We start from the raw sequence: 26,203 nt of genomic DNA, 5'->3' as shown, positions 1-26,203 counted from the left end.
GGAAATGCAATTATTTCTAAGTGTTTTTTCTCCCAGTGTCATACTTTAGAGTTACAGCAAGATGAAGAGCACTCTGTTGCTCCATTACTCAAAGGTTCTTCATTTTCTTTTATAGTAAATCCAAAGATTAATTTAAAGCCACCTGATGAAAATGCCTTAATATTTACCTTCATATTTTGCTGTAAAACATCGGATTCAAGTGACACTTCTCATTTCAAGATGTTAAATACTGGCTTTTATGAATTTCCATTACGCATTGTATGACAATATTTGCTGCTCTGGACTACATGAACTGACTTTTAATTCTTACAGAGGTAATGATAACAAAGTTTGCAGAAGCTGGGCACACGTGACATTTCAGAATTTCATATTTATTATGAGTCCCCTCTTTCCAGGTCTAATTTTACAGAAAGTAAGTGTAAAACTGGTTAGAAAGAACTGCCAAATGCATAAATTCTCTTGATCCTTTTTACCTATTGTATCATTAGTAATAGCTACCCTCAAACTGGTCATCTAATCGTCCTTTAGATGATGACACTATAACATCTCTGCAGTGGTGTTAGAGCTGACACTTGAAGACAATGCAAGAGCACACGTGTAATTCCAGAATTTCAAACTAGTAAATCACAGCTGAAGTCCCAAAGCCAAGACAAGGCCATTAGTAGAGCTTTGGGAAGAAAATAATAAGGGAGACAGAGACAGCAACACCAACCATCCAGCTGACTGTGTCAATGTATGGTGTGTAGGTGGGAGGTTGGCTAATATGGACAGGGAGGCAAAGAGCACAACTGCCAAAACAAAGGATGCTGAATAGCTGGAGCTGTCACCTCCTGCAACAAAGTACCAGCCTGCATCTTGGATGCTGGTTAATGGATGCTACAGCATGACTGCAAAGGCAAAGCTGAAAAATAGCATAGTATGATTAGCATGAAAACACAATCCTTGGAGCTTCAACTGATCCTAAAGGAAAGACAGAGCACTTGTAATAAAATAGTTTCCATTTTCAGACCCTTGTTTCTAATTCTTTAGTATCAAATACAGCAGTACTTCACACAGAGAAATCTGTAAAGTTATAAATGGTAGAAACCATTTATATTTGACTGCTTCATCTGTAAGGAATAAATCTGGAGTAACTGCAAAACCTTAAGTCTCAAAATATGCACAGTGCAACTGAGAGCTACAACCAGCTGCTGAATTTCACCAGGCTTTTGTCTGGAGACAGTGAGAGGAATCTCCCTTAGCCAGGAAGGAAAAACTAATAAAGTCAGGTAAGATTCTGTTAGCAGCAATGGGAGGCACAGGTTATTAAAGTGGATCTTTGTATGGCTGCTCCACCTCCAGTTTTATTTGCTGGGAGCTGGTTATGTAACTAACACAAAAGAAAATCACCATTTCTAGGTTGTTTTCCTTTGCAAGCTCTGGGCTGCCAAAAGGAACTGAGGGAATTCAAAAGCAGCTTCCCTTCTGTTGCTCCTCTGGGTGTTTCTCTTTGAAGTGGCACCCTAAGCAGCTGCTCATTCACTGGGTTTGTAGGTACTCTTTACACAGCAACACTTTCCACCCTTCAAGCTCAACTACAGAAACATACAATTAATTAAAGCAAGTTAGTGGTGGTGTTACTTCAGCCTTTTAGTTCTACTTGGTGTCAGACTCTAAGAGTACTCTTTGTAGTAGCATTTCAGACACTCTGGAGAAAATGCTGAATGTTATAGACTGATCTGATCTGGTTTAAATGCTGAATGTTACAGACTGATCTGATATGGTTTGAGTAACACCTGAACAACCTAAGAAAACTATTTAGCTATGGCTTAAAGGGAAAATTCATTCTAAAATCTACAGAGTCAAATGTTACAATGGCTCTAACTCCACTGCAGTATTATTGTGCTGTATTAAACTGAGGGTTTAACCCTTTGTTGACAGAGGTTTTAAAACACTTTTTCCCCACCCCCCCAAAAAATATGAGTAAGCCTAAAATTAAATATGGAATGACTGCAAAGTGGGCTGGTTACTGGACCCTAGTAACTATTCTATGATTCTATGACATCTGTCAACAGACAAATGGACCACTGACCTGCCAAATGCCTGTAATGCAACAAAAAGTGCATCTAATGCTGCTCATAATAGCAGCAGCCAAACATCCCATTACTGGTTCCCAAATATTTTCCTGGTGTTGAATGTTTGTAAACCATCCTCTTGAGCTGCTGCCAAACTCCAGGAACACTCTCCAGGACAGTTTTAGCCCCAAACTAAAAAAATCCCCACATTATTAAGAATTACTATGGAGAAAAGATTTCAGTGGATCTGTCCTAATGGAATGGCTCTCTCCCATTTCCACATAGCGTGTGCATTGTTTATTTTCATTCTTTGATCACAGGATTTTATAGCCATAATTATCTCATTTTCTCATAGTACAAAGAGTGCAATTTTTACTCATTGAGGTCAACATTTTTCTTGCATTCCTCCTCCATTTCTTTTTCTTTCCCTTTAAAATTAGCTATTAATAACAAATATAACAGATTTGTGTTATTAAAATATCTGCTGGGGTAGAGATTTCATTTTAAATGAACATAGTTCAAAAGTAGCAGTAGTAAAATGGAAATGATGTTTTGACTCCACCTCCATTCTCCATATGCTTTAAAAGAAATAGTTCTTCAGCCATGCAACCTCATCTTAAAAGCTTTTTGTGCAATCATTTTCACCAAAACCTGGATTCTTCAACAAGCAAAGTTCAATCAAGCGGATTTTAGAAACTAGGACCTTGTCATGGTCACCTGGCTATGAAATCCTGCTAGCTTGCTAGTACTGAGCACGCAAACTTGATGCTTTACATCTTTTTTAAAGGGTGGGGAGAATGCACTCAAGCATTTATTAAGGAAGATAGTAAAGCCCTGGACTTACTCCCTTCTTATACATCTCCTCTCCTGTTTCTCCTGTGCTGCAAAGTGAGCTGTAGTGCCTTTAGCCCGTCCTGTAGCCTTCACAGGATACACCCAGAGGATTAAAGCTCTTCCTCCATGCTCACCACTTGAGGTCCAAGAGAGCTCAGGAAAGAGCTGCTGAAAGCCTGGTAACAGGAAAAGGTCAGGAGCAGTGTGTTATATCATGCATGTTTGGATTAGCCCACAATAGCTAAATAAACTGATTTAATGTCTAATGACATTTTCAAACAATAGCTAATACAATTATCCAAAGTATGCAGAGACAAAAGATGCACACAGATGCGCCGGAATATGTCTCTAATACATCCCCACAAACAATGATGTAACAGTGAATTTAAGCAGTTTGACCATCCAAATTAGAGGCCAAACATAAAGAAGACAAAGTTTAAAAGCCTACTGACTAGAAAAGATGCAAACATTCCTGCCTTGCCCATTATCACTCCCATTTGTATGCAGCTATCAGGTTTTTTGCTATGTTTTTAGTGTAATTCATGTTTCTGAAACAGAATCATGGTGTTTTCAAAATAAATGCTACGGAAATGAATCACAAGCTCTAAAACCTTTTGGAAAGCTTCTCTGAATTAGCTGGGTTAGCAGCTCTGAGGGATTTTCACTAAAACCACATAAGGACCCTGAGTCAAGCCAGCAGAGGAAGAATGTGCAATGGGCCCAGGTGCTACCGCTGCTCTTCCAACCTCTTTGCCACTGACCCTCTCTTTGCTGGAGGCTCCTGTAACGATAGAGCTGACACAGGAAGATAACATTCACACACCCATGATACCCCTTTCAAAGGCTGCACCTTCACAGTCCATTTTGGAACCTAAGCCAGGAAGGTGCAGACACACACATCCCGTACCCTCACCCTCACCAGAAGGGAGGCTGTGCCATCCTATCGGGGCCCAGAGAATCCAGCTACTGCAGCAAGTTTCACCAGAGCTCGATTACGAGCAGCCCTTAGGGAAAAGCTGGTTGAATTTCTCAAAGCAGAGACGCTGGTTCTGAAGAACGAATGCATGATTAATGGGGTAGCAGCACTGGCACAATTATGGTCGCCTTAATAAAGTTTTCCATCAAAGTTCTTAGAACCTGAAATATTGTAACAGATTAAAAAAAATGAAAGGGTATAAAAGTTGTGCTCATATAAAAGGCAGTTCTAAAGCAACTAAGCTAAAATTTGCAAGTAAGTCGTGCTTACTTCAGCTGATTTGCACATTCAAGTTAAACTTTAAGTAATTACCAAAACATTTTCAGACACGTTATGACCAAATATGAGCTTGCTGAATACTCACACTAAGATAAACCACAGATAAACAGTCATAGAATCATAGAATAGCTAGGGTTAGAAAGGACCTTAAGATCATCAAGTTCCAACACCCCTGCCTAAACCATATCACCCAAGGCTCTGTCCAACCTGGCCCTGAAGACTGCCAGGGATGGAGCATTCACAACCTCCCTGGACAACCTATTCCAGTGCCTCACCACCCTCACAGGAAAGAATTTCCTCCTTATATCCAATCTAAACTTCCCCTGTTTAAGTTTTAACCCATTACCCCTTGTCCTGTCACTACAGTCCCTAATGAAGAGTCCCTCCCCAGCACCCTTACAGCCCCCCGTTCAGATACTGGAAGGCTGCTATGAGGCCTTCTATTCTCCAGGCTGAACAGCCCCAACTTTCTCAGCCTATCTTCATATGGGAGGTGCTCCAGTCCCCTGACCATCCTCATGGCCTCCTCTGAACTTGTTCCAACAGTTCCATGTCCTTTTTATGCTGAGGACACCAGAACTGCACACAGTACTCCAAGTGACCCCATTCATCTTACATCTACACTAGTGTACATCTACAGTACCGAAAAAAAAGAACTCTCAGTGAGGGCTGACCACATCCCATGCAATGAGGAGATGCTTGACCACACCACAGTCCCTTTATCATGTCCCACCAACTCTTCATGTTTCTTTGCAGGTACCATTAATTCAGCTTCAGATAAAAGCATACTGAGGAATATTTGGGATAATCCTTTCAGATGAACAACTCTTTTACACTAATAACTATTCTTTATAAACAATTTACACATGGGCATGAAGGGCCCAAAAGTACACCCACTAATTCACTACTGCCATAGTGATGCTTCAACAAAACCACTTTAGCTCATAAAAATAATACTCTGGCAACCACAGTCCCAAATAACTACTTTCACTTTAACCTTGTGATTTCCTTAATCCATCTGAATCACTAACTCTACCTAAGTTACCGCAGAGAGCACAGCTAAAAGATGAACTTCTGAAAGTCACTATATTGCCAAAGAAAATTGAACAGAACTTCTTAGGTTTTCTCTTATCTACCTTATGTAAGTAAAAAATCCTACCAGAATTGTCTATCAATTGTCTATCAATTCTGGTAGTTTGAATTGTCTATCAATCAAACATGGCAGCGCGTCAGAAACATCACCACCTCAAATCCATGGTAACTTCATCACTTGAACCGCTACAAATTATTCTTTAAACGCAAACCTGCGCTGCTCAAATACAGCTTTCATATTAACAGAGTTACTTGTAATTATGAACTTTAGGACTGTGCGTTGAATTCATAGAACCATCAGCAATGAGAACGGTATTTGGAGGAGGATGGACAGGCAACTGGCATATTTAATTCAGTGTTATCAAGCCAATAGCAACAGTGTACTGCATCTGAAGGCTCTGTGATCCCTGCTGCTTAGTGGCAATGCATGAGGTTATGTGTGTGTTTCACACTCATACTGGACTCCTGTCCAGATGCACTTGTACCAGCTGCACACAAACATTATCTGGCTTGTGTTTAAAGGTGGTTTAAGCATGGGCTAATTTTCCCTGGCAGGTCACAGAAAAGGCTCCACCTTCACTGAGGCCGGCACTTGCTTACTTTGCAATAAGGCAGAGTTAAAAATTAAGTCACTAAAGTAAACCTCAAACATCCTTGTTCACCATTTCACCCCGTCCCCTTGCAGCTGTGTGTCCAGGACTTGAGTGTCAGCAAAAACTCCTGTGGGTCTCCTGCCACAAGAAATACCTGGGCAAGTTCTACAAGTGCAGATATTGCTCAGATTTGGACCTTCTGGTCAAAGCATGACAGTCTCCTCTGCTCCACAACCACCCCAAGTTACCCGAGACGATCAGGGACAAGCATAACTGTGTAGGGGATTATGTATCTTTACAAACAAGCCTCAGGGAAAGCATGTGAGAGAAACCCAACCAGGATAACATAAAAACTCCCAGGCTGTGGGCACTGCAAACTGAATGCATGATAGACTGGCGGGGCCTATAGGAATGAGCAGTTGCCTCTATAAAACCAAGAGAGCAGCAGACTTGAAGGAGCCACGTTATTACCTTCCACTCTCCCTGGAGACCAAAGGAGTACAATTCCGTCTCCCAGTCTCTGCATTTTTCTCCTGCAAAAAGCCTAAACGCTAAAGTTTATGAGGCCTGAATTTCAAAAGGAAAGCACACTTCACCTTAAACTCTACACCCAACTGTCACTGGTATTTTATCAAATGTAAATCAACAGCGTTTGAGGGTTTTGCTCTGCATTTCAAAACACAAACCACATATAACGGCTTAACCAAATGAGTGATAAGCATGAAATATTACAAACCATTAAAAAAGGAAAAAGCATAATCCTGGCCTGCCCCACATTGTCTCCTCATAGAAATATTACTTCTGAGATTACAGAAGGGCCTGTTTATTTAACAATTTGACCAATCTCCAACAATAGAGCATTCAATGGAAAATATTAACGTGGGACCTACAAACAGAGACGCTATCTTATACGGATTGTAAATAGAGACTTGGGGGTCTTTTACTGTGATTTAAACAATAAAAGCTTAGCCAAAAGGAACAAAAAAAACACAACTGATGTAGGCAAATACTGACAAGCAAAGTTGTCAGGTGTTAACCTTAGAGTCTCTCTTAGAGCCCTATTCTGATGGTTTAGCTAACAAGATACTGTAGGACTAAAATTAAGCAACTAAAGTATAAAGTAAGAAAATACATGTATATCGCATACAGTAAATACAATGCTACATACATGCCTAACATGAATGACAAATTCTTTGTTGATTTAGGGATCAACTCCTTTCTGGTTGATAAGTAAAAGGAGATATTACACTTTAGTGCTTTTGGGAGGAAAGAAAACATATAAATTAATTCTTCAGTACAGTTTTAAAAGGCAAATTATTTAAGGACTATTTGTATTCAAGCTAAGTAGGTAGAATCATGATACTACACGTTTTTTATTCAAATAGAAAGAATTTACATTTCCCTACCATCTCATTAAGGCCAGATGATAAAGCAGCATTTTCCTTACATGTTTGGGTTTTCTTTCTTTTAATTAAAATGTTCTTTTTGAATGCTTAAAATAATTCTGAGGTTTACAGTAAAGTATTTTCTAAAGCATACACTGGCTCTTACTCAGGCCTAATGTTGGTAACTGTCTAAACTCTCCACAGGCCAAGTGGATGTTACAGGCTTTTGCTAAATAGCATTGTTTTTCAAAGCTGGGAAGGGTTATGACTCCCGACAAACACAGCTGTGAGGAGTCCCTCTAAAGAAAATAGAATGTTACTAACATATTATTTTGCCAGTTTGGCTTATCTTCCTCTGGATTTATTACTATTAACATGCACAGCTTTGCAGAATACCTACTCCTATGGTAAAATCTTCTTGCACCAAGCAGCTCCCCCAGTTCAATGCAGCTGCTATTTGTCTCCCGTTACGTACCTACACCGAAGACTGAACTGTTCTCAGACCACAGTAATGTCCTTTCAGTTCATGCTTTCCAAAAAAACCACCCCTAAAAGCCTCTTTCACCATTATGAACACAGTACGCAGAACAGTCCCTATGGCAGGATCAGGCCCCCTGCTTTTGCAACAGCCCTTTGCGCCAATGCGAGCATGCAGCTGAAGCTTAAAGGATTATGTGTATGTATGTGCAGGGGAAGTCACATGTATACACAGAGCCCGGTGCCACTACCCCGGGCAGTGCAGCGGCGTCAGCGGTCTTTTCCTAAGCTCTCTCGCTGTTTACTCCTACAAGAGACATGAGATACTGGAGTTTCTCCTGAGCTCCCTTTGAAAAGGGTCTCACTTGATGGGCAAAATGTTTCTGCCAGCCACCAAGGAACACAAAGGCACTGCCTCCCAGGTGAGATTTTAAGAAATTCACCTTTTGGATTGTTTTCTGTTTTTAAGAGCCTAAAACCAATCTTCATTAATGCATATAAACCCTGGATCAGTGAAAATGAATAGCGCCATTGTTAGAAACCAGTGTTCAGGTTTTAGATAACGGTTCTTTAGGAACGATGTCATTAAGTTTGTCATGCTCCTACTCTTATCTAGCTGTCTGAAAGCAAGCTGTATTAGGCTTTTTCTTATTTGTTTCAATTTTCACATTCTTGCACATTAGCTGGATTTCTCATTTACTGCTTCTTTATGTACTGAGCATGTGCTTTTAAGTTTGTTATTAATTGCTCTGAATATGAGATTTCAATCTTTCTGAGTATTAAATCTAGCAGTAAAACAGTATAGCACAAGTAGAGCAAGGGAATTGATCAAAAGTTAATCTAATTAGTCTTTAGTAAAGCAAAAAAGTTCTCAAAGTGAGATACTTATGAATCTTCTATTCATAGCGTAATAAAACACACAGCAAACCATACTGTGAAATATTACTGCAGAGACACAGCAGTAAGTAATTAACTAATTAATCACAATTAAGCTTCATTTTCATTTATATTCTAAAAGAAGGTAAGCCAAAGGCAAACTTCGAAGCAGCAAAAAATTTCCTAACTGCTTTCAGGAGAAGCTTTGAATAAGCAGAATGACTGCTGTCCTTTTTAGCCTCCATAAGCATTTTTAACTATGCTAATCACCATGATATTTGCAAATCTGTTTTCTACTGTACTTAGCAGAAGACCTACTTTCCTTGAGGGCTTTGTCAGCTGAACTTTATGTCCTTCTTACAGAAAAGCTAAAGCAGCACAAAAAGGCAGCAACTTTTTTCTCATGCCAGAATCACGTCCTTCATGTATCTGATTGGCCCCATCAGTGTCCCATGGATTCCAACAGAACTTGGACTGATTCTGAAATGATGAAAGAAAGTTAATCGAATGTCTGCACAAAGTGATTTATGTGACTGTCTATGGCTGTGATCTGCACATCAGAATGATCCATGTCAACCTCTGCATTCAGGGTCTGAACATCAGATAAGAGGTTATCAGAATATTCTGCATATTTTCCACAACAGCTAAAACATGTAGGGCTTATTTAAGCGAAGACAAGTGAGTAGGCTCCAGTGAGCTCCCTGCAAACCGCGGTTTACTGTTCATACGCACCCTGTGTCTGTGTGGGCTACATAAAAACAACCATTTATCAATCATTACTAAGAAACTGGCTCTGTGACAAACTAATTACTCCTCAAACCTACACCCATTAGCACAGGAGGAAGCAGATTATAAATTTAATTTGCTGGTGAATTGACCCAGGCTGGATACCAGGTGCTCACCAAGCTGCTCTATCATTGCCCTCCTCAACTGGACAGGGGAGAGAAAATACAATAGAAGAGTCATGGGCCAAAAGAAGCACAGGGAGAGATCACTCACCAGTTACAGTCATGGGCAAACCAGATTAAACTTGGGGAAACTAGCTTAATTTAGTGCTAATCAAATCAGAGTAGGATAAGGAATAAAACTAAATGTCAGAATACCTTCCCCTCACTCTTCCCTTCTTCCCAAGCTCAACTTCACTCCTAATTTCTCCACCTTCTCCCCCCCAAGTGGTCAGAGGGGCAGGAATGGGGGTTGTGGTCAGTTCATCACATGTTTTTTCTGCTGCTCCTTCCTCTTCAGGCAAGGACTGCTCACACTCTTTCCCTCCCATTAGAGACAGCTCTCCACACACTTCTCCAACATGATGTTCCTCTCACATGCTTTCAACTCCTCTCTCCAGCCGCAGTTCCCATTGTGCAGCAACTTTTTCCCCTTCTTAAATGCATTACCCCAGAGGTGCTACCAACTGCAGCTGATGGGTTTGGCCCTCTCAGTGTGTCTCAGAGCTGGCTGGCATTGCCTCTGCTGGACATGGGGGAAGCTTCTGGCAGCTTCTCACAGAAGCCACCCCTGTAGCCCCTGCTACCAAAACCCTGCCATGCAAACCCAATGCAATTTTACGTATCAAGGCTCTGCACAGCTCCTGAAGTAACAAAATCTGCTACAGAAGCAGTATACTCAAGGTGTAACTTCACAGATGTTTTTTGTAATGACAGACTTCAGGTTTAAGAGTCCTGGTTTAGGTTTAGAGAGCCCTGGCTTACAGAGGTCCCTTTGAGCATTTCTTCCGCCAAAATTACTTCTGGAGTTTTTTTTCCCCGTGAAAAGCATTTGTCCAGCCTCATATTGGGCTGGAAGAACACCCATTAAGAATATTTAGGGAAGCATCCCCACTCATACACCTGTGGAAGTATGGCCAAGGACTAAAGTGAAATCATCGGATACTTAATTAAACCAGTCAAAGCCTTTGCCAGCATCCTAGAACAGAAAGTGCTAAAGGTTATCACTGACTTTTCCAGGTTTCATGGAAGGGTCATTCCATACATACAGAGGCAATGGGGAGCCTTGTGAGAAATCAAGAGTATTGGCAGAAAATATTGATGAATAAGGGGTAAAAAACCCTGTCACTGATAAGGGGGAGCAGGGATTGCATGACATGACATGCAGCAGATGGAAAAATCAGAACCCATTCATGTCAGTAAGACGCTTCTTAACTAATTTCAAGCCCCTGGTAAACTAAAATCCCTACTCCAAATCTTGCAGTCTAATGATACCCACCCCTATATCAGGAATAGTATTATACTAGTTCACCTAGAATGCAAGATATTTTACTCAGACATTATAAATGGAGTAAGACACAATCAGCAAATACGTGAGTTCATCCAAGAGGCAGCTAGAAAATATGCCCTTCACCAAGCAATAGAAATTAAAAGCCACAGGAGTGGCAAGAACGAGAGGTTTTAGACTTGCTGACAACTATCAGAAAGATTGCTGTTTATCTCCAATAGATGTGACACATTTTGAAGTCATTTCAGCAACTCTGCTCAGGGCCGATTTTCCCTTCGAACTCTACACTCCAAGCAGTTTCATACTCATAACTGTTATCTGAGACAGAACTATGTCAATATTTTTGCATTTACTGGAAACCTGGTCCCTGCAGTCCGAGTTTGTTTCGCAAGAGTTTCCTACATGGGCAACGTGATGTCTTGTTGATAAGTCACAGGGTCAGCTTTCACTGGTGTTTCTAATAGGAAATGGCATTATATTATAGTTTCCAGGAAAACTACCATCTGTGCCTCCTGTCAGTCTTTGCAACTGGCAGCAAGGTATCTGTAGGGAATGTTTTCGTGCTGCCAAATTTCAGCAGTGTTCCCTGTCAGAAGCCCTAAGCGCGGCTGAAGCTAACAAACAGCGGGTTAAGATAAGAGCTGCTGTTTCCACCCTGCCAACTCATCTACTGAGTAATTCACAGCGTCGGTGCGCCTTTGACATTCAGTCCCTGGATAAATTCAGTCTGCACTACCTAGAACAGGGATAATTTGCATTAATTTTGCTTGGCAAGAATCTGTCTTCTTTACTAGAGTGATGCTGGTTTGCAGGGACCAGAAGCAGAATCTTCAGTTCATAGAGTTTCCTTACCTGGAACCTCAGCAACTCCAAAATGCTAGAAATGCAGGGATCTAGCCACTTGCTATCTCGTAAGAGACCTAAACAGAGAAATCAGCTAAACAAAAAAAACTTACCATAAAACTATCCTGCAATTTTATATTTTCTCAAACATTAAAAAAGCTTTAGCAGAAAATTCTGATTTAATCTCTATGATCTGATGAACTTTACATAAAAGAAAGGAACATGATCAGTTTCATAAACACTTTTTCCCCAGAGCCAGCCTTAACTGACTTGCTGTTCTACAGTTTAAGTGTCTGTAGCTACTGGCAAAGGGGGAAACCTTAAACACCATTGATTACCATATAAGAAAGATCCTTTAATGAAATCACCAACCTTGTGTATTGAATTCCTTAAGTCATGAAAAACAAACTAAATACCTTCATTAAAACCAGTGTAAATCCACTAAGTCCCAGCTACTCTGAACATCACCACCATGACAGCAAGAATCCTTTCTGAAGGTGCATGTAATCTTTGATAGATCCACTGAGCTGAAGTATTTCATATGGCAAGAAACCTCCACTTACCTTCAGTTTTAAACTGAATGAAAGTGTTTGCTACAGTTGATGGGCCTGTGTGCTCTCCAAGAAAACAACACTGTATGTTTTAATTACGTCCTTTGGGTTCTGTTGCTCCCCAGTTATAAGCACAGTGGAAATTCTGCCACAGGTTACATTTTTGTAGCAACTTCCAATCATCTTGATACTGAATTTTATTCAGGTTTGTTGCTGCCTAGTTTTAAAGTAGGACAGTTGCATGAAAATCAGCCTCCAAGTGCTCTGAAAACATGGACCAGGAGCTACAGTGGTGCTAACTGGCTGTTTGTATTCCACCACTGAAAGGCATCATCTACTCTGCTGATGCTGAAAAGCTGCCACTTCTTGTATTCCAAGGAGTCACCTTTATAAAATCCGGAACTCAAAGCATCTAATGATGCCTATTTTCTAATATTACATTCATTCTAATTATTCCTGTTATTTAACACACCATAAGCTACTGGAAGTCAGTATGAATACCAGGAAAACTACAGGGGGTTTGGTTTTCATATGACTCAGTTTTTAAGGAAAGCATTACCTAGTGATAGCTGGGCATCTCATTTCCGAAACCAAGGCAGCTAAGGCTTGTAAATGAATACAGGTAACTGCTGCATAAATTCATGCTTCCTGAAGGAATACCTTATCTTTAGAACTGCACAAAAATAAGGCATTTCACTTTTTGCAGTAATGAAATCTTAACCCCCAATACATCCGTGATGTATGAAAAGCCGCACTGTTCGCTCTATGGTGAATTCCTTCTCGCAGCACATAAGTGTTATAAAAGAAAAGGTTTGTCAGGTTTTCCATATAGAAGCTCATTCGGAATTCAGTGATAAAGCTAAGTCAGGAAGAGGTGGAGCAGGAGACCAGTCACACTCATCTGATACCAGGATACTGTGAGATGTTAGCAAAACATGATGGGGTTTATTGAGTTAACCCGTGCAGAGCCCCACTGCACAAAGTGCACTGAGCAGCTGCAAGGAGGACACAGCCACCAACAGCCTAACTCCTGCAGAGGCTCCATTACAAAGGAATAAACAGCACAGAACAGGAGGATTTATCTGGAGTGGCAGATGTGCCTGGCAGATAGCATCTGTGTCTGAACATGGGACTCCTCCCATGCAACTCTTCAGAGGCCTTAATGCTGGACTATCTCCTCTCCACAAAACTTAAAGTCTCCCCATTCTGCAGGAATTTCATTTGCCTCTTCTACCCCGCAGCACTTTGTTATTACAACCTTAAACAACACTACCACAATGCCATTCTCCAACATATAACAGGCTCTTAAAAACACCCTTGGGCAGTTGTTATTATGGTTTCCAGAGTAGTTGATCTTTTTTGTCTTTCTTTATTGGTGGGTATTATCTGTTCTCATAAGCTTTAAGCTGCTTAAAAATTGAGGGGGAGTGAGGAAAGAGAAAAGAAAGCAAATACAGTTATCCATTGCTGATAGCTACACATGTTGTGAGCAACTGTCTATGAACTCTGAAGATATAAATTGTTCAGCTCTAACCTAATATATAGAAGATGTGCATCTTGGGAACCAGTGGCTGTATCCCAAAATCAAGTTTTCCTCTTTCTCCCAAACCAAAGGCGTATCTGAACTCACTTGCTGATGCTTACCAGCCAGCAATTTGCAGAGACTTGCTTCTGACCATGGCCTTATACAGATTCCCAAAGAGGTGAACAATGTAAACAGAAACAAAATGTACAACCGACATTGTTAATAGTTTTATATTCTATGGAATTATACCTGTTTCAATAATAATAATAATAATAATAATAATAATAATAATAATAATAATAATGTAAACAAAAGGTTAACACAGAAGAAGGAAGGCCAGGGGCAGTAAGCAGTTTATCATGGCACAAGTGGGATCTGGATAACCAGGTAGCTGCTATAAAGGTGATTTACTACAAAGATGGTGCTTACAGAACGAAAGGAACAAACAAGTGACAGTGGTTGCCAACATCTGTGGAACAACAAAAGGGTCACCTGGCAAGTGAGAGAGAGGGCTACAGGAAGGGGATATATATGAAATATATGAAAGACACAGTCTGAATTTCTGGGAAAGCAGAGTGAGCATCCTCAAAGGATGACCAAAGCAAAATGCAATAACCAGAGCAGCATGAGTCTCTCTGTACTCATTCAACATGTGACAGAAATACACCCTTACGGTTCTTGGGAATTCGATTTTTATTGTTGACTTGACAACCCTAAGAACAGCCTGAGATTTCCCATGGGAAAAGGTAATGAAGAATTAAGAGGTGAAACAGTATCATACTTAGAAATCCTATGATAAGTCTGCTACAATATAGTATATGTGTCATAAGAGCAAATGATGGGAGGTGCAGCATTAACTGTAATCGAGTCATCAGGGAGAGATAAAGAGGAAAACAAGGGCAAGGCAGATGTGAAAAACAAGGGTTTTTAAAATACAGCAAAAGAGGGGGAAATCCGCATAACCATTTATGTCTGGACAAAGTGAACACTTAAGGAATTACACTGGATCAGGGAAAGACACTAAGCTATAAAGCTGAAAATGGGCTCCCAGCACTCAAATTGTGCAGAATTTAGCACGAGTAGGCAATAGTCAAAGGACTTCTTAAAGAAATTTTAGTTATTGTTATGCTGCTACTAAAGCAAGTTCCTACTGCAGAGGGAAACTTGAGTTATTTTCAATGCTACTTTATATGAGGCATTCTTGTTATTCAGTCATGACTTCTTTCACATTACACTGCACTGAATTAACTACATTGTAAAATAGAACAGCTATTGATTATAAACACAGCACCTGCCAAACTGGTCAAGGATTGCACCACAAAGACATAAATGATAGGGTTTGAAGGGGCCTGTTTTTCAGCCCAGCACCCAGAATCAAGCAGGAGTTTCTTCTCCACTAATGTTAAAAGCATTTTATCTGAGCTGTATCATTGTATTGTAAACAGCAGCAACTCATCAACTGCATAAGGAAAGTATATTCTGGAACCTACTTGCCTGCACTGCTGCATTTCTTTCCCCTCCTCACATATAACCTGGGCAATCTAGTTTTACTTTTCTGTATATTCAGCCAACAAGTCTTCTGTTAATCCCTATGGTATGTATATAAGCTAGTAAGCCTAAAAATATGTCATGCTACCCAGACTGAGAGGTAACAACAGTGTGACACTTCATTCTCTCACACTTGAGAGTTCAGTGTGTTCCCCTTGAGGTACAACTAATTGCAGGTACGTTGTTTTCCAGAAATACCAATCACCCTTTATTTAAAATATTAATAAATAACCTGTAAGTAATATTTAGGGTAACACTTTCAATAAGCACTTTTCAAACCCTCATGAGTAGCTAACAATGGTTTATGCGTATATGCAACACTTCTGGCCAAGCTTTTCAGTTTCCTCACTCTTGATCTGAAGTAAACCTGTGCCATGCAGCAATGCTCCGCACAGCGCTCAGCCTTCCCCTATGGTATTTCAGTCTCTGTAAGGAGATCCTGAGAGAACTCCAGAAGACCTGATGAAAGTAGGAGTCTTAGGCCCATCTAGAGACTTACCTCATTGGCAACAGCCATGTGTGGTTTACAAAGGTATTACAGCTTGTGAAAACACATATTTAGAGGTAAGATAATCTAGATAAGAGCTATATCGCATACAGACGGTAACAGACCAAGTAGACAAATCATTCATTGTCTAAACAAAAAAAATCTGCAGAGTAAGACATACTGCTACAGCTGGATAAAGGTTTGAGGCTTTTTAAGTCAAATAAAGTAATCAGAGCGTGGAATGGTCATGCTTGAAACTGTTAACCAACCTGCTCTGCAACTTGGTGCTGCAGTATGAACGAAAATGTCTGAAAAAACAGACTGCAGCTAGGAGCTCTGTAACATAAGGAAGCAGCACGTCATTAATTTTTCTCATTACAAGTTCATTTAATGTATTTTTTTTCTAAAACAATCTCTGCAACCAAGTGCTCTTGACTTTTTGTGCAGTGTTCTAAAAAATTTTCCTTAAGTACATTGTGCAAATTTGTATCTATACAAAATCACCTTCAACTTCTCTGGCATGTAAAGAAATGGGTGCTTGACCAAGTATCAGAATTCTATAAGTACTTCTACACTAATACCTTTCCTACCTTACTGTTTCCCCACTGAACTTGGGATGATTCAAGTCCTCCTAAAGCTTCCGGGCAGCAAAGGCTTGATGCCAGTTTGAAACAGTGTTATCCATAGTACATACACAATTCTGTCTGTGACTATGTATCAAACAGGAGTGTAGGAACTCCCTGCCATGTGAGACTTGTATTGGTTTTACAATAGTCACAATGAATTATTAAATACAAACCAAGAAGTACAGACCTTGCCTAAAAAAAAAAACCCCAACTGCAATCAGATAGAGTAACTTAACACAAACTGAATAACCACTTTTAGTGTTTCTCTGGCATTTATCCCATAAACACCTGCTTTTTAATTAAAGGAGTTTTCATGGGTGTCTATTTGCTATGGAATAAAGCCTCAGAATCTTTAAATATAAAACTAATTATTTTGAAAAAGGCAGCTCTCAGCTTTGGTTAACAATCTCAGTTAAAAACATACTTTGAAGATGGTAACTTTAGTTCATTAATCTGAGAAGCTTCCACACAAATAAATCAACAACCACAGAACAGAATTCAGCATGGGATGAATTAGATGAATTACCAACCAACAGTTCAAAAACTCTTTCAAGAAATGATTCATTTTAAACATGTAGAGAATATACACAGAATAAATACATCCATTAATTGCGAGTGACATGCAAATACTATAGAGAACAATCGTCTTTTCAACTTTTCCAAAAGGAGGAAGAATGGAATCCGTAACACCATCACAAAATGAGGCTCACACTGTAAAGCCTTTTCAGAGCGCCAGAAGAACCTCCAAATTCAAAGTAAATGCTCAGAAACCTTTGCTACTAGCTTCTGTTACAAGCAAGCTCACCTTTGCAAGCAGCAGGAGCACCTGTACACTGACTTTTAAATACTGATTGGTTTGGATGTATGGCCTATAAAACTGAAACCTCAAAGCTATATATTCTCATCCCAGGTTAAATAAAACCCACGCTCTTGACCGAGAGCTGCTGATTGCACTTGAAGGGAATGGAGCAGCCCCTCCAATGTCCCCGGAGAACCCCAGCGCAGATGACAATACCGCAACAAACCTGTGGGCTCCGGCAGCCCGTATATTTTAAGCAATAAATCTGAAACCCAGAGACTAAACTGAGCTGGATCCAGCAGCTCGCTCCCCTCGCAGCACAGCCTCTCACTTCTTCAAACTGGCTGTAAACAGGGAAAGGGAGGGGCCTGCCGCCTGCCAAGCCAAGCAGAAACTTGTGAGTAAGTTACAGAGGAAAAACAAGTGCAGCGCAGGCAGGCAGGCACGCAGAGCCGCACGCTGCCCGGGCGCTGGTGGGAGGCGATCACCATGTTCTCTGAGCGAAACACGACAGGGCTGTGCAGCCAGCTTCCTTCCTCGGAAACGCTGCTTATCAAAGGCGTGCGGATCCGGTAACGCGGAGGAATGTGAAACGTGAATTAAAGGTAAGAGGCTTTACAGCAGCGCTGCCGAGGTTGGGGCCGTGGGAAAGGCAGGCTGGAGAGCGAGCGGCGGCTGCCAGGGCGCTCTTCCCTTCTACGCTTGGAGTTCTGACTTTAATTTTCAGCGTGACAGAAGTATAAAATCAGGCAAGACCTGGGGAAGCATTAGGGAAGGCTGAGTCAGGCCACAGTAAACAAGAGCACTGCAGCAGTCACTTATGCAACAGAGTCAACCTGGGACTGCAAATGTACTTTTGACTGGAGAAAGGGTTTAGTATTGATTGATCGGGTAAAACAACTGCGCCCGAAGCATCGGAAGGACTTGCCCAGACGTGGTCTATGGAGATACAACTGCCTTTAAAATGACAAGAGACACGGCTGGGTAAGAAATGCTGAGTTGGGCCCAGGCAGCAGAGCAAACAGGTTCAGTGCCTTCAGAGGTAAGTGACAATTTAAAATGGGTGATTTCTGCATTAGTGGCCAGAATACCTCATCTGGTAATTTAGAAGTCATCAACAGAATTTCCTCTGAAAATACTTTTACTTTGGCATTTATTCCTAGTCATTCTGGAGGTAAGTTTTGTAATTTTGGAGTTAAGTTTTGCAATTTGGTACGGTTACTATTTAACACAATGAATTGCCAACCATTTCTACCATTAATATAGAATTGTCTTATTTAACTGCAGTTAAAGGCCGTAAAGAAAAATGTGGTAATTACTAAAACACTTGTGAAACCAGACATTCTCCTGCTCTATAAAATACAAAGCATGGTAGCAAAGACTGTTGATCTTCTGAGACAATACACAGGCAGGTATTCTGTGGCTGATGTAATTCAGTCTGGAGTAATCAAAGCTACATGCTTAAGGATAAACCTACATAATGGAATTACGTGATTGTGTCCATGCCTTTGCTTAGTCACCCTTGCGCTCACCACAGTGCATATATTTGCAATATCGAGTTCCAGTCTGCTGCTTTGGTTGGATCAAGTCATAACAGTTCAATGAGATGTAACTCTGGTTGCCTTCAACTGTGCAAAACAGCTTTCTTCTTTCTTAAACATTTAAAACAACAGATGCTTCCTGAAAATAAACTGGGTGGTTTTCAGTGCTCAAGAAGTGTGACGACTGAAAGACAACATAAAGATACTGTACTTTCTACTCACGTCAATACTATAGCTAAAGAACTGAGTTGAGAAAACAAAGCGTTTCCTCTAAGGTGAGAAAGCAAGTTTTAAAAACAATAGAACTGCGTCTTGTGCTGCTGCCACTTATCTAAGGAAATCCAACATATGACAGTGGAATAAAAACTTCTTTGCCCAGTTAAACTTACTGTATTTTTAGCCTGATTTCTGGCACGGACTATGGTATTTAGAAGAAAAATGCACACAAAACAACTGCAGTGGAAAAGAAAAAATGGAAGTTGACATGATTCTGGAATACATTCTGTACTATGGTTGAAGTGTCAAAGGATTAGCACCAGAGAGATGCAATCACGTGTCCGTATGCTTGCAAACCCCATACCATATAATTTAGCCCTGTGGTTCATGGAGTATATAGCATGTTGTCTAGTAACATTCATTTTAATTGCACAATGTTTATTGTGGATTTGATTAAATCTTGTTCTCTCTCTGGAAAGAATGCAGGTATATGTATTTGTACTTTCCTATACGTGCTGAAAGAGAGACGCAACGCTGAGTATCTGACAGTATCAGAGTACACGTGACATGGGAAATCACCTGCTGCATAAATTCTATGCTGTCCCAGATATGGGAATAAGAACCATGGTTTTAAGGCTGTGGATGTTTTGAATTGTATTTGAAAGATTATTTCTTATTTCTGCATTTTGGAAAGAGACTGTTCATGATTGCTTTGAAGTTCACTGATTTCAGTTAAAACGTTATCTCTTTACAAAAGCAAAGATAGCTGGACAACAACTACTGATACTAGCATACTTTTTAAAGAATTCAAGCTATTTTGAGAGGAAATGATAGCCGATTCTTGCCCCTTCGGAAAGTCAGGCTGCCCTGATATTAGGTTCCCTAGACTACAGAGGTCCATTGTTTTTTTTTCCAACTAAATGGTTATAGGTCGGAAGTCTCACTACAAACTGACCTATAAAAAAAACCCTTCACCTCATTTCCCAGCTCCCTCTAGTCTTTGTCAGCTTTATCAGTGATACAGTATACATCCACCGTACTGCCTTGCAAATGCCTCCTAAGAAACTATCTTTTTGACATAAAGCTTATTTAACACCTTAGAGAACTCTGTTCTTGATCTTATCGCTAAGATTTGTTCTTCAGCTTATAGCCTTTAGTTCTTCAGCTGCCACTCTTCTATATTATTCACTATATAAAAGGTACTGTTTAGTAATTTTAAAAAGCATTGTACTTCAGGTATATTATATCCGTACTTACTTTAAAGGTATAGTTTATTTACTTCTGTGGAGTGTCCTGTGTCAACTCATTTGCCATTAATTTCATTTAAATTAGAACTTCAGAACATGTACTAGTCTCATGAAATTCTGAATCACAGGTGACTTTCTTCTAGTCTAACATGATCAAAAGGCATTTCAGTCACTGACCTTAAATTGAACAGTTAAATGAAGCATACAATGTCTATCTTTAGAATGTTTTCTTCATACTACGTTGCATTTCACTTACAATATAATATTTCAACAATCCTTCTACTATTTCTCTCTACAGAAAAGCTGGTAACCAGCAGAGAAGATACAAAAGCTAAAATCACTATGTGGAGCTGTGAAGCCGTGATCAACAGTACCGAGAGCAGTGAGGACCACCATCTCTGCCATGACTTCCACCTTGTGCTTTCCATCTTTTCCCTACTCTACCTCATTATATGTTTCCCAGTTGGCCTTTGTTACAATGGCTTGCTGGTCCTAGTTAACCTCTACAACAAAGCTACTATGACTATGCCAGATGTTTACTTTGTCAACATTGCCATTGCCGGCCTCATCATAAACGCTCTGGCACCAATGTATCTTCTAGGTCTTGCCAATACAAAATGGGCCATCTGGAATTCTAACAATGAAGTTTATATTACCTTACTTATTTTATTCAACGTCTCATCTTTAGTTACCATGTACTCAACTACATTACTCAGTCTGGACTACTACATTGAACGTGCTCTACCTAGAACTTACATGTCAAGCGTGTACAACACCAAACACGTCTGTGGATTCATATGGGGTGGTGCCATGCTTACAAGTTTTTCATCTCTCCTGTTCTATGTCTGCAATCATGTCTCCACTAAAATAATTGAATGTTCCAAGATGCAGAACAAAGAAGCAGCAGATGCCATTATGGTCTTTATCGGGTATGTTGTACCAGCTACCGCTGTACTGTATGCACTTGTATTAATCTTGCGAATACGCAAAGAGGCGACACCACTGGATCAAGACACTGGACGATTAGATCCATCAGTGCACAGGCTTTTGATTGCCACAGTCTGTACACAGTTTACCTTATGGACGCCCTATTATGTTATTCTCTTGGTAAGCACATTTACAAATGCACAAGGAAGAATTGCAGATGAGAATTACAGTCGAATACTACATTTTACCAAGATTTTGTCAAAATTCTTGGCTTTCTCAAGCAGCTTTGTAATGCCTCTGCTCTACAGATACATTAACAAAAACTTTCCCAACAAATTACGACGTCTGCTTAAGAAGATACACTGTGGGAATCAAGGGTGTTCTCATGAGCACACAGTAGTACAGCAGGTCATGACGTAGGTATGGAAAAACCCTCTGCTGCTCTATTAATGCAGTACTTGCTGTACCAGTACTGGGACTGTGATTTTGCTTGTTGGTACTCAGAGCCATTAATGTGAGAGTCCCAAGCAATGGGCTAGAAGGAGCTTTCCATTACAGTTCAATGGAACAGTCTTAATTTTCAAATAGTTAATTGTTTGCCGAAACCTTGTGAGACTCTGGCCTATGTGCTGTAATACCTGTGACATCTAATGCTTCCAGTGCACTGAATGGGTTACAAAGCAAAAACTCTGTCTTCATCGCTCTGATATTCCTGTCTGAAGAAATCACTAAGCAGTTTATTGAAGTCTTGACTGAAGACACAGCACCTTGTATCTTGTATAGGAAAAGGTATTACCTTACTTTCTGTACAAAGAAGTAATAGTGCTATCCTTGATGAAGTAAATAGCATTTTTCAATGAAGATGATATAGATGATCTTTACTAAAGATCATGTTATCCAATTATACATGTCAAAATAGTAAATGTGAATTATAAATTAAATTATTTAATTTCTTTCTCTATTACTGAATCCCCAAGTTCAGAATGCTCCCCATTCTGAACCACGTTCAGAAATCATTTTCTCACACAAACTAACCTAGGTTTTAACATTTATGGTAAATTGATTTTTTTTTTAGGTACAACAAAAATGTGTTTTAGTTTTCCAGTGCTTTGTTTGCATCCTAAACATTTCAAGAATTCAGAAATATTTATTGACTAATTCTAAGGGAACCGAGAGATGCCTGTTTCACATATTAAAATGAAGGACACAGTGGTTTACAAAGTTAAATCAAAGTTTAACTAGTAAAGACTGTCTGGCTAAGTGTTATGGTCCACATATGTTCATGTAACAATTATCTTAATAATAAATATGTTTATGATTAACATTTTGTATTTTCAAGGGATATGTTTGCAACAAATAAATTAACATCTCTTTAATCTAGGGTATCACTGGGGGTTTGGAAACCATACCAAATCCCTGAATACATACAAGGTTTAAAAATGGGAATAGTATCTAGGAATCCCAGTCAACATCAGCTTTTTGCTGACCTCTCGGAAACAGAGTGCCTCCCAATGTGATTCCTGAATGCATAGTGAAGGTATAGTTTCTGTATTTCACAGGGGGATGAAGAAATCCAATCGAGGTTGCCAAATTTTACTGAGTATATGAAATATGTAAGAAACACCAACATGCTGCAGGAAAAAAGTTACCCACAACACCAAACAATGAAACATTGACCCAAGAACCCCCTGTTCCTAAGCTGCTATTGCACTGTTAATGACAGAGGGGACAGAAGTTAAACTTACACTCTCCCACTGGTCTGGGGGCACCAAGACATCTTTGTCACTCACTCTGCAACCCAGCAGAATCATTTCATTGCTTAATCTGTCACAACACAACTCGAATTCCACGTGACTTTGTTCAAAAAATCGTGCCTTTTCAAGCCTCTGGTATAGAAAAAACATGGAGCAAAATCCAAGTTTAACCTTTTCCCTTGCTTATAGCACAATCTCACCTGATAAAGGGTCCTCTGAAATTCTAAGTGGAAAGCAGGTGAGGGACAACCTTTCCAGATCTTTTCCCTTTTCATCAATGTTACTCAAGCAATTTCTTCTTATAGCCATCTTTGCTTGTCTGCTTCATATACAAGCATGTCTAAGTTGTCAGCATCCTGATGGAAAAGATTTTCTATTTATTCTTTACTTCTAAAATAGCTTTTCACTTATTAATTTGGGGGTTTTTAATCCTTTAAGCCTATACTATTCATCTATTTTTGTGGTGTTTTCTCCACACAAAAACTACCCAGCACAACTACATCCATTTACTTCACAGTTTTAGCCCATTGATGAAAAACCATGCTAAGGAATGAAGCCTATATCATTGTACCCCATTCACATATTTATTTATTGTGCTTCTATGCTGACATGATCCTGGCTGCTCTGGTTGGATTTTTCTCCCTTGAGAGGTTTTCTGTGCATTTCTACACATCTTGAACATTCAAACTCACTTCCACACAGAAGTGCTTAAGAAAGAAATCTTTCCTTACAACTGTCAAGCAGTCAGGTTCCTCTTCTTCCCATCTGAAGAAAATTAGGTTTCCTAATGCGCCACATTAAATCTCTCCTGTAAAAATCTGTTAAAGAAATTTTATCCCATTATGCAGGAAAATTCCAGCAGGGAGGAACTGGCTTATCTGGTGTGAATAGAGGCTTCCAGAACTGGGACACTGCCAGAACTGTGTGGCTGAACAGGCAGCATTAAATGCAATTTTAACTTACACTTGCTCCCTTACTTCTATTTCCCCCTTCTATTAAGACATCTTCCTGTCTTTCACAGGACTGTCACATTTATTTCTGTTCCTTTCTCTCTGTGTTAAATTCACAGTTTCACATCATGGATCTTTTATCATTTCTCTTTTTCTCTCACCTTTTGCACTTCCCTGAACTATGTTTTATTTTCATTTTGCTCCTCCGTTTCCCCCCATGCATGGCCTTGTACACTCGGTACTGCTTACCACTCACATTTACTTCATTAGACTGACTCTTCTATGATGACCCAAACCTTATTCAGTGATTTGACATTACAAATGGATTTATGTAGCCAAATGGAAGCTGCTATTTGACAGATGAAGAAAGAATAAGTTTTTATATTATTTACCCTTGAAAACTCAATTTTTATTCTTTTCCTAATCTTTCTTACATTGCAGCAGTTAAGTACATACATATATATGTACAGATATACATATACTAAATGTGATGGCAATCATATAGGCAAACAAATTTCACAGTTTAATAAGCAACTCTGATATCCACTCAACTTTTCTAAGAGTTAATTTGATATATTACTTGCCTCAAAGAAACTGTGCCATGGAGCTGCCTGGCTGCTGTTCTCATAAGGAGATTTTGAACTTAATCACAGCACCCTCACATGGTATTTCTTGAAAAAGCAGTATCCCAAAAAGTGAGAACTTTGCAATATCTATATAAAGAACTGCACATGAGCAAGCGCAGTAAAATACTTCAGGAAATACATATATCATACATACGAAAGAACATTTATGGAAAATCTTTAATATACAAAGTCCTCCATAATGGGGTCTTTCCATTTCAAATGCCTGAAGGTTTCTGATTACTGTAAATAGGGGCTTATCTGTTCTGCATTCAAATATGAGTAAAATACTGTATATATGCAAGATAAAAAATCAGTCTACTGATGTATAAGGAATTCACAAAGATTTTATTAAATTATTTCTTAAAGCACATTACTGGAATGTAAACCTCTGAGCAGGAAGGTGTACTGTATGTTTCTGAATGTATATACTGTATACTAGAAATGAAGCACTAGTTAAGTGCCATTATTAACAGTGTTATTTTCTCACAAAATTAAACTTGATATTTGAATTGATCTGTGGTTTACAGCCCTCTTGTCGAGCTGCCGATCAAGTCAATTCAATGAACTAACAAAAATGTTGTGCTCTGCTTCTGCTTGAATTATTAATTGTAGCAAGTTCAAGACAGGTCCTCATTGGCTATCCGAGTAGAGGCCCTACTTTCGAAAGCTTCCACTGGAGAATCCAACTGAGCTGGTCTCTGAATACATAATTTCAGTTAATGGAAGAAAGTGATCAATCACTAGAAAACTTCTGTTTCTATTAAAATAAAGAGATGTGGCCTCCAAAATGATGTCAAAATACTCTAGAAATTGACTTTCTGCAAAGCTTCACAAAGGAGCTATTGACTCTAATACATTCTCAATAAAAAGTGTTCAAGTGTATCCAGTCAGTAAGATGTGTCATTTGTTTTTTTGGCCTTCTTGATAAAAACCTATTGTAGAGAAGGTTAAACCTGTGCTGCTTCACTGAAGTAAAACGTAACAAATTGCATGACTTGAATGTCAAATCACACATGTTAACAGATTTTCCAGGATGTAATTCTGACATCATTAGATCTCATTGTCCATCAGCAGGAATTTACCTGGGAATGAAAGGAAAAGGGCACACAACATACCTTTTTTCAGCATAGAGTCCTGCAACTAATAAGACAAAGTAACGTTGTACCACAGGAATACAAGGCTGGTGATTAATGCGCACGTTGGCCATGTCCTTGTCACTTCCTCTCCTTTGTACTGCCACAAAAGAGATCTCGGAAATCGGCTCCCTGCAGGAATTATCTTGGTTCCCAGAACAACATAATATAATACCGCATACCTTTGGCATCCCAAAGAAAATTCAGCTTTAAGAATATAATGTAGCTCATGACACATTTATTGCAGTAACCACTGTGGATAACCGAAAAGATCATTCACCGTGGATCAGTTTGTTTACCCCACGTATATAAATAGATTTTCTGGCTATGCTTCTGCTTCTAATATGGTTTAGGGCGAGGTGTCCCTGCCCATGGCAGGGGGGTTGGAACTTGATGATCTTAAGGTCCTTTCCAATCCTAACTATTCTATGATTCTGTGATTATTAATTTGTTCCCTTTAAATGTTTCTGTAAAGTGGAGGAAGACAGTAAGTGAAATCAAACTCTATTTAAAGACCAACCGTGAAAATGGAATTTGAAATATTATATCATTTAGTCAAGACCTAGTATCTGACAAGGTGCCCTTACTTCCACACAAGGGTTTAAAGAGCACTGAAAGAGTATTTAGAGTAT

The 26,203-nt window shown here is 39.5% G+C and overlaps 2 protein-coding genes across 10 annotated transcripts in view; one reads left to right on the top strand and one right to left on the bottom strand.

Moving 5' to 3' along the window:
* The window catches only part of GPR146 (G protein-coupled receptor 146), a 47,354-nt gene extending 25,287 nt beyond the window's left edge, over positions 1-22,067 (top strand). Inside the window, exons 1-2 of one of the 4 annotated variants that reach the window (XM_061357038.1) lie at positions 8,093-8,112; positions 20,480-22,067. In XM_061357038.1, coding sequence (XP_061213022.1) covers positions 20,524-21,528 — 1,005 coding nt within the window. In that variant the 5' untranslated portion in view covers positions 8,093-8,112; positions 20,480-20,523 and the 3' untranslated portion in view covers positions 21,529-22,067. The other 3 variants (XM_061357036.1, XM_061357039.1, XM_061357037.1) reach the window with 3 other exon arrangements.
* Positions 1-26,203, bottom strand: part of CUNH7orf50 (chromosome unknown C7orf50 homolog) — a 125,791-nt gene that overhangs the window by 60,606 nt on the left and 38,982 nt on the right. The window contains exons 1-2 of one of the 6 annotated variants that reach the window (XM_061357048.1): positions 9,862-10,813; positions 8,961-9,040 (exon numbers count right to left, since the gene is read on the bottom strand). The exons of 2 other annotated variants lie outside the window; for them this stretch is intronic. The gene's annotated coding sequence lies outside the window, so the exon portion shown is untranslated. Of the gene's footprint in view, positions 1-7,688; positions 7,832-8,884; positions 8,909-8,960; positions 9,041-9,861; positions 10,814-13,836; positions 13,910-26,203 lie in introns of those variants that run through there. 3 more of the 6 variants (XM_061357045.1, XM_061357046.1, XM_061357044.1) reach the window with 3 other exon arrangements.

The sequence above is a fragment of the Neopsephotus bourkii genome, unplaced genomic scaffold (genome assembly GCF_033783945.1).
Source record: "Neopsephotus bourkii isolate Nb327-2 ecotype Australia unplaced genomic scaffold, CSIRO-AGI_Nbou_v1 NB_882, whole genome shotgun sequence".
Taxonomy (NCBI): Eukaryota; Metazoa; Chordata; class Aves; order Psittaciformes; family Psittacidae; genus Neopsephotus; species Neopsephotus bourkii.
Note: the sequence above shows the minus strand (reverse complement) of the source record. Positions and strands in the feature narration are given on the sequence as shown.